Below are 15,130 nucleotides of genomic sequence, written 5' to 3'. Positions count from 1 at the left end.
TACAAAGTAAATTCCGGATTCAACCGGGACACCACCAGGACCACCGAAAGCCATTCCCAACGACTGTATTGGAAATCTCGGGATTCAGGATCAATACAAATCTGCCGCAGCTTCGGAGAGCATCCGTCTAAGGAATCGAAGCTCACCCGAACTCGGCCACAAAACACATCGCGACCACTCCACCTAGCTTGAGCACTTCCATAGAAACGAAAGCCGGCAACCGCCACCAAATAGGAACCGGCGCGGCCCCAGAGTCTAAGCCAGATATCCATCACACAAAAGATGCGATACTGGAGGCTAAAGACCGGACAAAGCGGCTCAACGGAACCAACTATACCGGGAGAAGAAGAAAAGCAAAGCGAAAGAAAAAGAAAAACAGAAAACAGAGTCGGACCGACGGTGGCCGTGGGGACCCACGCCGTCAGCCGGAATCGAGAATACACGACGGTTTTACTTCTAGAGAGAGGTCAGAACTCAACTCTATTTTTTGGTTTCAACTTTTAGCGAGATTTATGTTATTCTTTACTATATCAAGATATAAGACGATACGATAAAAAAATTTAGCTCTCAGAAAAAAAGATATGGTAAAATGAACTTTTATCTAAACATTTTCATTTTTAACCTGAAAACAGATAACATACTTGACCTGAAAATGAGAAGTAAAAAAACCGAAAACAGGAGATCAGCATTCTTCTTTTTTTTTTGTCAACTCTATTTTTTTTTTGTCAACGGAGATCAGCATTCTTCCAACCCAGGGAAATTACTTTTATATAATAAAAAATAATTTAATTATTTCACCAAAACCCCATCTCTAGTGTCATAATTGGACTAATTTCCTCTAAATTAAAATGGTTAAGAATAAATAATGAAGCTTTCGTGGCAGTTAAACACGGAAACAGAACCCGTGACAGCTACACAGAGACACACATCAACCACCCGTGTTGAAAAACTCAAAAATTCGAAACAACTGTATTATCTGTCTGAACAGATCTTTTTTCTTCTTCTCAAAGTGATTTAAAAATAAAAATAAAAATAAAAATAAAAACACATATTATTTCCACCAAATCCACAAATTTATTTTTCACGGTCTTTGCTTTTCAGTAAAGCTAATGCTTACGACTCTATCAAACCTCTCACTTTTTTCTTCAGCTCAAAACCAATCTTCTTCTATCTTCCGGCAAGCCAACCTTCTCGTACTCGGATTCCATCACAACCATTAGTTTAAAATCCAACAATTCCAACTCCGGTAAGGAGCCTTTTTAGCCAATCGCTGTTCTTGTTCTCTCGACTGAGATTCGTTGCCCGACATTGTTCTCCGATTATATTATGTTTCCGAGTTTCGATTTCATTTTCCTAAAGTTTTACTCAGAAATTCGTTGGATTTTGTTTCTAAATTTGTTATTTAGGGTTTTTGATTTTAATCTAAATTTGCTTCAAATATGTGTTTGTTGTGATGGAATGTATTGTTGTCTCCAACACTCGCATGAGAGTTTCTTTGTTGCGATTTCAAATTTTGTGGGATATTCTCGGGCAGATCTGTTAACAGTAGTTTAGACTTCTGTCTTTTTTAAAATATCTTTATCCAACTTTATTACAGGAACAATGACAAGGGTTACACGAGATTTCAGAGATTCATTACACAAAGATGTTGTGGTGGTTCCAGCAGTATCAGCAGATGTGAGATTCGCTTCAAGTAGATTCCCAAATTATAGGATTGGGGCAAATGACCAGATCTTTGATGTGAAAGATGACCCTAAAGTGTTGACAATGAAAGAGGTGGTTGCCCGTGAGACAGCGCAGCTCATGGACCAGCAGAAGCGTATGTCTGTTCGTGACCTCGCCAATAAATTCGAGAAAGGCTTGGCTGCTGCTGCTAAGCTCTCCGAGGAGGTCTCTCTTAATTAATTAAATATCTCCTCAATTCCCTATATATCCGGAGATATGATTGAATATTTTAAAAAAAACTAAAATTTTGGTGGGGTGCAGGCGAAACTCAAAGAAGCAACATCCTTGGAGAAACATGTACTTTTAAAGAAACTTCGAGATGCATTGGAGTCTCTGAGAGGACGTGTTGCCGGTAGAAATAAGGATGATGTTGAGGAAGCCATTGCCATGGTTAGTCTTTTTTTTATTATTAGTCAAGTCTCTGTACTTTTCATAAATGAAGCATGTTTGAAAATTGTGGTCTCCTTGCTAGGTGGAAGCTCTAGCTGTTCAATTGACTCAGCGTGAAGGAGAGCTGTTCATAGAAAAAGCCGAAGTCAAGAAGCTGGCGTCTTTTTTGAAGCAGGTAAAAGGGTGCTGCTTCCTCTCTTTTATATGGTCACCAGAAATAAATTAAAAAATGTTATTTTTAATTTTCTTGCTGATTTAGTTGGGAAAAATTCTCTCTATCTTAGGCCTCAGAGGATGCAAAGAAAATAGTGGACGAGGAAAGAGCTTTTGCGCGTGCTGAGATTGAAAGTGCAAGAGCAGCTGTTCAAAGAGTTGAAGAAGCTCTTCGAGAACATGAACAGATGTCTCGAGCCTCTGGGAAGCAGGTACTCTCTTCCTAATTTAGTACAACAAGACATATGCTTCCCTTTTTCTTGTCAAGTATATAAGTTTTTTACTGTTTTTTATTTTATATATCAGGACATGGAAGATCTAATGAAAGAGGTTCAAGAAGCTAGGCGGATTAAAATGCTGCATCAGCCAAGCAAGGTTTTGTTAGATGAAAGTGGCTTTTGATTTGTCTGTTACTGTTTATGACAATGTCAAAATCATGTGGCGTTTGTTTCTAATTAGGTAATGGATATGGAATATGAGCTTCGAGCACTGAGGAATCAGCTTGCAGAGAAATCAAAACATTTTCTTCAACTAAAAAAGAAGGTTCGTTAATTCCTTTGAACACATTTTTGTAACGGTTGAGAAAAAGAGAGGATGATGTATTCTGACACCACTTTTTGCCTATTTTGATTCAGCTTGCAATGTGCAGCAGAAAGAGCGAGGAAAATATATCACTTCTATACGAAATAGATGGCAACGAAGCTCTAGGTTCTTGTTTGCGGGTCAGACCTTGCTCTAACGAAGCTCCTGATCTTTCAAAATGTACTATCCAGTGGTACCGTTCGTCGTCTTCTGATGACAGCAAGAAGGAGCTTATATCAGGTGCCACGAAATCAGTTTACGCTCCCGAGCCTTTTGACGTTGGACGAGCCTTGCATGCTGATATCATTTACAATGGCCACACGCTTTCATTGTCCACCGTGGGAAAGATCGATCCAGGTTCTTTCATTATTATATATTCATTAGTTTGGTTATGGCAAAAATAAATGAATAAATAAGTTTTTTTTTTTTAACTGGGTGCAGCTGCTGGACTGGGTAGCTATGTGGAGGCATTAGTACGAAAACACGATGTTGATTTCAATGTAAGAAGTTTTTTACTTTCACGCTAGTGACATATATGTATGTACTAAAAAAGCAGCTTGTTGTTGTAATGATGAACAGGTAGTAGTGACTCAGATGAGTGGGGAAGACCATACATCAGAATCTATCCACTTGTTTCACGTTGGTAAAATGAGGATTAAACTTTGCAAGGGAAAGACGGTGATTGCAAAAGAGTATTACTCTAGTGCAATGCAGGTAACTAGTAGTAATGTGATGCTCGTTTCGTTTCTTTCTTTTTTTGCCTCCTTTAATGGTTGTTGGTGTGTGTCATGTTTGAGTAGCTATGTGGAGTGAGAGGAGGTGGGAACGCGGCAGCTCAGGCAGTGTATTGGCAGGCAAAGAAAGGAGTGTCCTTTGTGGTAGCTTTTGAATCTGAGAGAGAGAGAAACGCTGCCATCATGCTTGCACGCAGATTCGCTTGTGATTGCAATGTGAGTTTAAACAACAAGAAAAGAAAGAAAAATTTGAGTTGTTGTTTTTGATTCTGAGTTTGAAACGTATGTGTTGTTTGCAGGTGACGCTTGCTGGCCCAGAGGACAGAACAGAGACGAGTCCTAACTAAGAGGTTTTATGTTTTGTAGTTTTATATAATATAGGGGGGCTTTAGGGATTTGTTTGAATTGCAGTTTCTTGTCTGTTTTGTACTTTTGTGTGTAAAAAAATGAAGAAAGAATCAGTGAAGATGTTGAATCTCTATCTTTATATGACGGGTGGTTTGTTTCCGTTGACGTATCTTACGAATCGTAACTTACGATTAAGGAGCATAACGGATTGTGTTTTATTTATTTACTAACGATGTTAAATTCAAATACAATCAGAGGAGAAACTGAAGAAGTTACACAGGGTTCCATGTTAAAACCAAACAAATAAAAAAAAAGAGGAAGAAAATCACAAAGAGATCATGACAGCTACATGATCAAACAAGAGAGAGAGAGAGTAGTCCATCCCTTTCTGGAGCAGAGTCCCTTAACTTCATCAGCATTTTCACGCCCTCCCTGCAATCCCAACTAGAATCCATTATTAGCAGCATTCCAAGTATCTTTAATAAAATGTGGATTTATTATTATTATTAGCTTGCATGATCTCATCTTCCGAATAGCCAGTCTGATGCTTCAACGTCAGAGTCCAAGATGGACTCTTCTTTCAAAGTGTTTGACGCGCAGCATAAACTGCTGACGCAGCGAGCATCGATGGACGGTTCAAGACAGCCACCGGATATTGCATCAGACCAAGCTCGGCCAAGATAGAACTATAGCTGTAAACTGGGCGAGTCCACGTCCATTAGCCCGTATCCATTTGTCTATTTATTGTTTGTGGACAAAAAGTGACCATGTCCATTAGAACCATGTCCATTAAGAACCATATTCACTAAAACCCATATTTTTATGGGCTGCCATAGAGTCCATAATAGACCATATAAGAAAACTATTTAGATTTTAATTTATAAGCCTATAATTTATAAACTTATAATTATATATACAAGTTCATAAAATTAAAATTAATCCATAAATACAACAATTTTGGTTTTGGCAAGAAAACTTGATTTTGCGGTTTTAACGGAAAAATTCGATTTTACGATTTTGGCGGGAAAACCTGATTTTCCGGTTATGGCGGGAAATCCCGATTTTGCGATTTTGGTAGGAAAACTCGATTTTGCAATTTTGACGGGAAAATCGATTTTGCGGTTTTGGCCGGAAAAACCGATTTTATGGTTTTGGCGGGAAAACCTGATTTTACGGTTTTGGCGGGAAAACCCGATTTTACGGTTTTGGCGGGAAAACCCGATTTTCGGTTTTGGCGGGAAACCCTGATTTTATGGTTTTGGCGGGATAACCCGATTTTACGGTTTTGGCGGGAAAATCCGATTTTCCGGTTTTGGCGAGAAAATCCGATTTTCCGGTTTTGGCGGGAAAACCCGATTTTCCGGTTTTGGCGGAAAAACCCGATTTCTCAGTTTTGGCAAGAAAACTTGATTTTACGGTTTTGGCGATTTTACGGTTTTAGCGGAAAACTCGATTTTCCGATTTTGGCGGGAAAACTAGATTTCCCGGTTTTGGCGGAAAAATCCGATTTCTCGGTTTTGGCGGGAAAACTCGATTTCTCGGTTTCGGCGGGAAAACCCGATTTTACGGTTTTAGCGGAAAACTCAATTTCTCGATTTTGGCAGGAAAACTCGATTTTTTCCGGTTTTGGCGGAAATATTCGATTTGTCGGTTTTGGCGGGAAAATCCAATTTCTCAATTTTCGCGGAAAACCCCGATTTTACAGTTCGTGCGATTTTACGATTTTGACAGAAAAATTCAATTTCCCGGTTTTGGCGAGAAAACCCGATTTCTCGGTTTTGGTAGAAAAACTCAATTTTTTTTTGAAACTCTAAATTTTTTTTGTCCATTGGACAACCCATGTCCATGAAATCCAAAACCCGTAAAGACCATTTTTAAATGGTCATCCATATTTTGTCCATTAATAACCCATAAAAAAAATGGGTATGTCCATATTAAATCCATTTAAATATGGACGTGGACGACCAATGGACGAACCGCCCATTTGACACCTATAGATAGAACACCAGTTTCTCCATACCATAATTATCACACTGAAAGGAAGCTTTAACGTAACGCGCAAGGAACACATATGGCGTTGGAAGAGTGATGTAACATTCGATTTGTCTCAAGATTGATTTCTCCATAGCAAGGGCCTTGTTTCTTGGTAACAAAGTAACGTCATTAATTCATGGATTTTAAATTTGATATTGCAGGTGAGATTCACCGTTTACTTCCTTTTGGCATCCCCTAGCAACGAACCACATCTAATATTGGTAGTTTTACTGTCGATTCGATTCTACTTTTTGTTTATCTACCAGCTACATCATCAAACTGTTTGATTCAAACATATTGTATTGACTAATTTATTTACATATTTTTCATGTGTTATTATCTAATGAAGAAGATAATTTTTAATTTACGTGAATAATCTCTTATCTCTGGAATAGTTAAGTTTTCTTTTTTTTTTCAAATCTGAATCTTTAACAAAATATGTTATTAATGATCTAAAGTGTAAAACGGCGCTGTAGAGACCTAGGTAAAAAGAAGGCACTTGTAAAACCTCCCTCTCTTATAAATAACCCCCAAACGTCTCCTTTTCTTCTGCCTCTCTCACTGCAGCATTATATTTAGCAGCCCTAAACTCGTTTGTCTCTCGAGAATCTCTCTACTCCTTTAATCAACAATGGAATTCTGGGGTAAGATAGTCTTATCTTGGCGTCTACTAACTCATACTTGTGCTTTCTATTCGTCTTTTAGCTTTTTTCTTTTGAAGAATATGTTCGGTTGTAACCTGTTGAACCCTGTGTCATTACTTAATTCTTTTACATGTTTATCTATGTCAGCTCTTAGCCTGTCCTTTTGAAGTTTATGTTTAGTTATAACCTGCAGTTGAACAATGTGTCCATGTTTGTTTTGTTTAAGATGTTTTATGTAATGTTAGTCGTTCACGTTAATTCATAGTCTCTTAGCTTTGTCTTTTTGAACTTTATGTCCTCGTTATAACCTTTGTTTAGATGTTATGGTGATAACAAGTAGTGTTTGTTCTGTGCAAACTGACATAGTTATAACCTGTTTACTTAGATGTTGTTGTAGTAACAAGTAGTGTTTGATCTGTGCAAACGGGTTCATGTTGATTGTATTATTGGATATGTACACAGGAGCTGAGGTTAAGGCAGGGAAGCCACTTAAAGTGAAACCTGATGAAGACTGTCTCATCCATATTTCACAGGTTGCTTTCAAATAACCTTATTAACAGTTTTGAAAGATTCATGAATAGTTTTCTTTTTACAGTTTCTTACTTTTCTGTTTCTTAAACATGTGTAGGTGTGTATTGATAACGGGAAGAAGGGTGAAACTGGCATTCTATACGTGACGGTTGATGAGAAGAAGCTCGTGATTGGAACTCTTTCTCGGGAAAATATTCCTCAGATCAGCCTTGATCTGGTATTTGACAGGGAGTTTGAACTCTCCCACTCATTGGAGATAGGAAGTGTCCACTACATTGGCTACAAAACACCCAACATCAATGAAGAGTCTTCTTCTGACTCAGAAGATGACTCATAAGGGGAGGAGAAAGTGGAGGTTCCTGCAACTGTCACTAATAGTTATTTTTTATAATTTTTTACTTTTTGTTATAGTTATAAGATACATGTGTTAAGATGATTAATATAATGAAATAAAATTTTGTGTTATCTATTCTATTAATTCTTCAACATTTCCAATTGATACGAAGTTGTATCCAATAATTATTTTTGTATGTTACATACTTAAACATATATTTTCTAACTGCATCCTAATATACGTTTTATTAACCACCCTTTAAATGGAATCCATAATTATCGCTATCAACTTCTAATATACGTTTTATAACCACCTTTTAAATGGAATCCATAATTATCGCTATCAACTTCTTTCTAATACATAAATCCTACGGTTACATATAAAAATAATCATTACTGTGACATTAGTATATTATTCCGCATTGTTTGCTCATTTTGTCAGTATACAGACCAAATAATCTTAATGTTATTCAATAATCTTAATTTTTATTTCGAAAATTTCAACATTTTCTTTGATTAATATAAAATGTTACTTTATATATCAATACTATTAATTTTGGATCATATCTCATTGATATTAGTTGAATCATAAATTTGGTTCAACTATTTGAAAAATCGATTTTCGGATGCGGGTTATGAGTATTTTATTCAGGGTTGGTGCGGATTGGTAGATTTTGGATTGCGAGTACCCACCGATCCAAAAAGTATTTAAAAAATAAAAATAAAAAGAAAAGTAAACACTTTTTTAAAAATATTGTAATTTAAAAAGAAATTTAAATTTATAAGTTATAATTTTTTATTATAAATATATTTTTATATTTTTATAATAATTAAATTAAATAATTATTTTCGAAAACAAATTATAATCCGCGGATATCCGCAAAATTAAATGGGGCATGTGCTGGTACAAATTATTTGTTCACGGGTTGTGCTGATCATATTATTAACCAAAACAAAATTGAATCCCGCGGATTGGCGGGTTCGACCGGCAATATACCGAGATCAATTTTTAAATTGCTATTATTTAATAAAATATATGTATTCTATTAATTCTGCAGTATGACCAGTTGATATATGTTGTGTCCAATATTTTTTTTAGATTAAATACAATGTTTTATTTCTAACCACAAGAAGTTATGTATTTGACTTTTAGGTGCATCAAAGAATCAGTTATGGCCGCAAAAAAAGTATCAGTTACATACTTACATTTTATGTATTGTTTGTTTATTTATTTATTTGACCTTTTTGTCATCGATTTAATTTTCATTTACGTGCATCATTATATTAGCATGTAATCTATGTGATTTTGACTTTCTAATACACAGTATAAATAAAGTTGATTTGAAAGGGTGGCTTAAAAAATCTACTCGCCCTAGATTCTGAAAACTGAATATATAGCTTTAAAGGGCGGGTATATAATAACAAAAACTGAGTATATAGCTTTAAATATATTCTCATGTACCAAATTATTTGTTTACGGGTTGTGCGGATCATATCTTTTAACTAAAACAAAATTGAAAACCGCGGGTTAGCGGGTCAGCGGGCGAGTTCGATCCGCAATTCAGTCTTAACCGTACATATATCAGATCAATTTTTAAATTGCTATGAATTTATATACGAATAAAATACAAATATAATCAGAAAGAAAAAACAAATATCGAAAAATAAATTTCAAACAAAAAATATATCCGCCCTTTTAAGGGTGGATCAAGATCTAGTTCTTTTATTATTAATCAATCGAAATTTCTTTATCGATTTTTTACCAACAAATTTAATATATTAAAATTATTATAAATTCAGATGTATATAAAATCTATTTACTGCAAATGTATTTTAAATGATATTGTCACATGATCTTGCGGAAAATCATCTCGTATTCGTCTAATGAAGAAGCTAATCTTTAATTTATGAGAATAATTTCTTATCACTGGAATAATCAAGTTTGCCTTTTTACAATTTTAAATCTTTACCAACATATGTAATTAATGATATATGAATTTTCTCTGAAAACAATCTATTTGAACACAATATTCCAATAATTCAAGAATCCAAAAATGCATCGTTGAGACTCAGCTGAAAAGATTATTCTTGATAATTTTTACTTTTATATAATTATAAGATACATGTGCTAAAATGATTAATATAATGAAATAAAATTTGTGTTATTCTTTCATTATTAACCATTTAAAATTTCTTTATCATAAAAAAAGATTCCAAATATTGGATTATATGTATAAACAAAAATTAAATTAAGAAGCAAACAGAATATTAAGAAACAAAATTAATATTTTTACTAAAACAACTCAATAACATAAAAAATTCCATTTTAAAGTTTCCATGTAAATAATCTATATGTGCTAGTTGTACATTCCTCCTTAGATGAATAATATATATAAACTTCAAGATGAATTATATAGAAAAAGAATAAGAAACTACTATTTTGAAAAGCGGAAGAAAAAGAATTTGAATAAAAAGTAGTCTGTCGACAAAAAAAAGGAATAAAAAGTAGTCTTAATAAAGCTCTATTAGTTTTTGTTGGTACATTCAGTTTTTTAGAAATGGTAAAAAAGATATAAAGTTATTAAGAACAAGAGGGAAGATAGATAAAAATTATTTAGCAAAAATAAATAAATTACTTATTTGAAAATTGTATAGAAAATGAAACAATTAATATTGCGCCTTGAAATTAGGTGATCATGGTCCCAGTGTAGTTTTTTTTTTTTAATAAAAAAAATCCCGTGTAGTTCTTTTGGCTACGGACAGTTTTTTTCGATTAAATTATTTTTGTAAATGATTCAGATTTTTAAACATGTAAGTGATAACTAGATTTTTTTTTTTGAAAAGAATAATCTACATGCCAAAATTTTGTTGTTTAGATGACTTGTGTTTTAGTATATAAAATGTTATTTGGTAAAAATGAAAAGAAAACAAATTAAATTTTTAATTAACAAGTTACTAAATAAAATATTTTTTAATAATAGTAATTAGATATAAAGATATAATATTATTAATTCATTAAAAGTATTCTGTAATTAACTATTTTAAAAACTAACGTAGACACGACATGTAAATTAAATAATTAATTAACTGATTTTTCAAATTTAATATATATAATATTATAGAGAAGAGATGTGTTCAACTAGGATATAATTTTTCTATCATAATTGGGATCTCTTTCCTTCTTGTTCTACGACACGATAATTGATTAGTTATAGCTTGCTGGTCTCATTGTTCATTGTGCTTTACTTCTTGTTCACAACTATGATTGAAGTTTCAGCAACACTCAACACATGTAAACTTTAATTCACACTTTTCATATATAGTATACATATACAGTGAAACCTCTGTGTAAATTAATAATGTTGGGACTAAACCAAAATTATGATTTTTTATTAATTTATAGAGATTATTAATTTATCGAGATACTAATTGAATCCAAAATTCAATTTGGAACTATAAAATTATATTAATTTATAGATTATTAATTTAAAGAAGTTATACTGTATATTTAAAGTACAATTTCAAAATTATCATTTTCTTAAATGATATGATTACATATAAATGATAATGGAGACTACATTAAAGTAATGATGCTGAACTCAAATAAAACTAACTACACCGAAGACTAAAAGTTTCTATATTTGGTCTAAAAATAATCAAATATAGAGTGAGCTTTGAAAAGGCTTTAATTCGTAGTGTCATGTAACTTATATTCGGGTAAAATGCAAAGTTGTTAAGATTGAATTTTGATTGAAACCTGTGAAAACAATATTCAAATTAAAAAAAAAAAAGAGAAAAAGTAACTACTAGAATATCTCGAAATGTATTTATAAAAAAAATCAAGAAAAAAATAGATGGGAGATGCCATCTTTTAAGAACTTGGTTCAAATGCCACACTGGTCTGGTCCAGCCTTTTTTTGCTTTAACGTAACCCAACAAAGACCTAACACACTTTTCTTTTTATCTCCTTTTGAGGAGAAAGTGAACACACACAAACTAAAGCTGCTTTGAGTTACTACTAAGGCGTGACCGAACGTGGTGGCGTCCTTGATTCCCCTGGAGGAGTCTGACCCTCTGAACCTTTGGACGGGTCATCAGACGATTGTCTTAACCCGTCATCGGTTGTTTCACTTCTGTTCACATCCTCAATCATTCTCAGCACTTCCTGCATCACCGGTCGTTGATCAGGAACCGTAGCGACACAAGCCATTGCGATTTGAAGAAGCTGAACCATCTCTTCCTCTATGTTGTGGTACCGCATCAGCTCGACATCGAACACTTCAGCGGTCCATTCTTCTCTAACCACAGACAGCACCCACCGAGGCAGATCAATGCCTTCTTCGCCAAGTGATGCCTGGTTTGGTGATTTGCCAGTCAACAGTTCAAGCAGCAACACCCCGAAACTGTACACATCCGATTTGAAAGTTACTTTCCGTGTCTCGAGAACTTCAGGAGCATGATAACCCGCCAAACGGTTTGGTGGACTCGAGTTACTGAACAGTTGATTAAGTCCATAGTCAGAGACGCAAGTGTCTTGGTTTGGTTGTAGGAGTATGTTTGAGGCTTTGATGTTTCCATGTACCAATTTGGCTGAAACATGAAGATGGGCCAAACCTCTCGCTGCAGTTATTGCTATTCTCATACGGTTATCCCAGTCTAACGGAGTTCGTCCCGATCCACGGCTCCCTGACCACAAACACAGGGCTGTTAGACAGATATATTGCAAGTTAACTACAAAACATCAATGCAGTTCCTAGTATTAGCCATTTTAAGTTAAAATTCTCATCTTAACTTGGTTTGGAGCTTCGAATTGAAAGTGCTGTGATCTCAAACTACTCTACTTTACTTAGACAAGAGTTTACTTCAAGAGAAAAGAGTAAAGTTATGATGATAAAGAGCCCATGTGGAAAGAAAAGAGTCTTTCTCTTTTTTGAATTCTCTGTCATCTATCTTCTTTAAAGAGTGAGAGAGAAGCAAAAAATTATGAATTATTATGACAATTACCAGACAGACGCATGTAATGTCGGCAGCATCCTTTTTTTTCTTTTAATAATAATTGCTGAACAACTACAGCTATATGCCACACTCACAAATAAAAAATATAAAACCTGTTTTACTTCAGAGAAATAAGAATGTTTTTTTTTTCTTGACAGCAAAGCATAAAACACAGAACATGTCGAAAGTATCCATTAGAAAAATATTTAACAGGATCCAATCATCATCACTCAGCTTTCATTTCAATCTAAGCATCAAGCAGCTGCAACTATGTAATCCATTTCTTGACCATAACGATATGATCATATGAATTTAAGGAGAAAAAAATGAAAACCAAAACAAAACAAGAAATCCACAATGTAGTTATAATTCAGTAGAAATTCACACAATCTAACTACAATGCAGTAAAAAAAACACAATCCAGCTACGAGGCATGCAGTAAAAATCCACAGAATGTAGCGACAGTTCAGTAGAATTTCACAGAAATAAAACACAATTTGAGTACAATTCGTTAGAAATTCGCACCAATCAGTAGATAAACACACAATGTATGTATACTAATAATATATGCATATTACGGATGAATTTAACAAAAAAAAAGAACAGAGCAAGGAAAGTTTTTTTTTGTTACCGTGAAGGAGAGCAGAGAGGCTTCCGTTGGGCATGAAATCAAAGACAAGAAGCTTCTCATCTTTAGAGTAATAATAAGCTCTCAACGGAACAACATTCGGGTGTTTAACTCTGCCGACAATCTCCATCTGCGACTCGAACTCTTTCTTGGTCGCCGCCACGTCCTTCAAACGCTTCACGACCACCGTGGTGCCTTCCTCCAACACCGCCTTATAAGACGTCCCCACGCTTCCTTTCCCCAAAACCTCCGCCGAAGCTCTCAGCAGATCCTCCAGATCGAAACTGTAGACCCCTCCTTCCGTGAAAACGAGCCTGTTCCTCTCTCCCATCCCTGACGATGTCCCCGTGGTAACATCCTTAGACGACGAAGCTCCTCCTCCTCCTCCCGCCGCCGCGGGGATTGAGTCGGGGACTGTCTCCGCAGTGGCGTGTTTCGTCTGTTTCGCTCCTCCTCCTCGTCGTCGCTTTCTTAAGCATAAGAACAAGAGGAGAGCTACGATGAGGAGACACACTAACGCGCTCGCGACGGAGATCGCGATGATCGCCGCCGTGGACAGCTTCGATTTCTTGCCGGAGGGAGAGGGAGGAGCGTCATTATCCGGAGAGGGAGACGGAGATACGAAGAAGGATTTGCAAGGCCGTAACGGACCGCCGCAGAGATTCGCGTTTCCCGCGAACGACGCGGCGGGAAATTTAGATAAAGAAGAAGGAACGGAGCCGTTTAGGTTGTTGTCGGAGACGTTGAAGTCGGTTAAACCGAGTGTGACGCTGGGGAGGTTCCCGGAGAACCGGTTGCTTCCGAGGAAGAGACCGGTCAGGAGAGTGAGGTTGTTGACCGCGAAAGGAACCGGTCCGGTTAAGTTGTTGGAAGAGAGGTCGAGACGGACCAACCCGGTTAGCTGCGTGACGCTCGGCGGGAACTCACCGGAGAGTTCGTTGCGCTGGAGGTATAGGCTCCGGAGATGAGTGAGGTTCGCGAAGTCTCGAGGGATCTGACCGGAGAGGCGGTTGGACCGGAGGCTGAGGACTCGGAGTTGGCTCAGTTTGCCTAGCGATCCGGGAGGGATCTGACCGACTAAACCGGTGCCTGGTAAGCGGAGAGAGTAGACGGAGGACCGGTCCGAGTTGCATTCTACTCCGACCCAGTTGCAGGCTGAGTCTGAGGAGTTCCACTGGAGACGGTTCTCGTGGGGAATCTGTTGGAGGAAGGCGAGGAGTGCTTGTTTCTCCTCGAGCGGGGGCTCTGAGTTGACTCGTTCGGTCAACAGCAGTATCGAGACGAGACAAGTTAGAACCAATGAAATGGCTCCCATTGGTGGATTTTTTTTTTTTTGAGGAATAGATAAAAAGAAAGAGATAATAAATGGAGCTTTCGAGTTTCTTCTTTTGTCTGTTTTACAAGAAGTGGGTGATTAGGGTTTGCTGAAAACCAGAAACGGTTTTCGGGCATGAACCCATCTGTTTTCGGATTGGAGAGACCAAGAGAGAGATGGAGTGAGGGAGAGAGCGAAAACTTGAAGAGAGAGAAAAGAGGGAGGGAGAGAGAGAGAGAGAGAGCCTATCAGTGTATGTGTGTGGAGGTGTGGGATCGTGAAGTCTTTTATGAAAGCAGAATCGAATCAAAACTATCACGAGGACAAAAATAACAAAACAAAACAAAATATTATTATTATTATTATTATTATTTAACCAATATTATTATTATTTTATTATTATTATTTGTCTTAGATTATATTGGTCGATATTTTCATTTCTTTCCTTCTAGTGTTTTACGTAAGTTATATTAATACATAATAAAATTCAAGGATGTCAATTTATAAAAAGGTTTTAAAATATAAACTTTTAAAATGTAAGTGTATTTCTGAGAAATAAGGTTTAGTACTATTGATGAGTAGTGTGACAAAAAAAAGTACTCGGAAAAGTCAGCACAAAACATAAACATGGAATAAAAGCGCTTCCGTGAGGGGGAAG

General features: G+C 36.0%; 3 protein-coding genes across 3 annotated transcripts; 2 read left to right on the top strand and 1 right to left on the bottom strand.

Annotated features, from left to right (window-relative positions):
* Positions 1-1,087: 1,087 nt before the first annotated feature.
* Positions 1,088-4,151, top strand: LOC108809001 (stomatal closure-related actin-binding protein 1). The gene is made up of 12 exons (XM_018581120.2): positions 1,088-1,246; positions 1,598-1,890; positions 1,987-2,115; positions 2,198-2,290; positions 2,400-2,540; positions 2,635-2,703; positions 2,788-2,871; positions 2,964-3,267; positions 3,352-3,410; positions 3,490-3,624; positions 3,711-3,860; positions 3,944-4,151. The coding sequence occupies exons 2-12, from the start codon at positions 1,603-1,605 to the stop codon at positions 3,989-3,991; spliced, it is 1,500 nt and encodes a 499-aa protein (XP_018436622.1). The 5' UTR covers positions 1,088-1,246; positions 1,598-1,602; the 3' UTR covers positions 3,992-4,151.
* A 1,859-nt stretch (positions 4,152-6,010) lies between these two features.
* LOC108809000 (histone deacetylase HDT1) lies at positions 6,011-7,683 on the top strand. Its single transcript, XM_018581119.2, has 5 exons — positions 6,011-6,082; positions 6,188-6,247; positions 6,594-6,670; positions 7,133-7,203; positions 7,299-7,683. The coding sequence occupies exons 3-5, from the start codon at positions 6,658-6,660 to the stop codon at positions 7,536-7,538; spliced, it is 324 nt and encodes a 107-aa protein (XP_018436621.1). The 5' UTR covers positions 6,011-6,082; positions 6,188-6,247; positions 6,594-6,657; the 3' UTR covers positions 7,539-7,683.
* Positions 7,684-11,323: 3,640 nt separating this feature from the next.
* LOC108812488 (probable inactive receptor kinase At2g26730) lies at positions 11,324-14,745 on the bottom strand. Its single transcript, XM_018584764.2, has 2 exons — positions 13,161-14,745; positions 11,324-12,220 (listed from the first exon to the last, which is right to left on the bottom strand). The coding sequence occupies exons 1-2, from the start codon at positions 14,470-14,472 to the stop codon at positions 11,553-11,555; spliced, it is 1,980 nt and encodes a 659-aa protein (XP_018440266.1). The 5' UTR covers positions 14,473-14,745; the 3' UTR covers positions 11,324-11,552.
* Between the last annotated feature and the right edge of the window lie 385 nt (positions 14,746-15,130).

This window comes from Raphanus sativus, chromosome 6 (assembly GCF_000801105.2).
Source record: "Raphanus sativus cultivar WK10039 chromosome 6, ASM80110v3, whole genome shotgun sequence".
NCBI lineage: Eukaryota > Viridiplantae > Streptophyta > Magnoliopsida > Brassicales > Brassicaceae > Raphanus > Raphanus sativus.
Note: the sequence above shows the minus strand (reverse complement) of the source record. Positions and strands in the feature narration are given on the sequence as shown.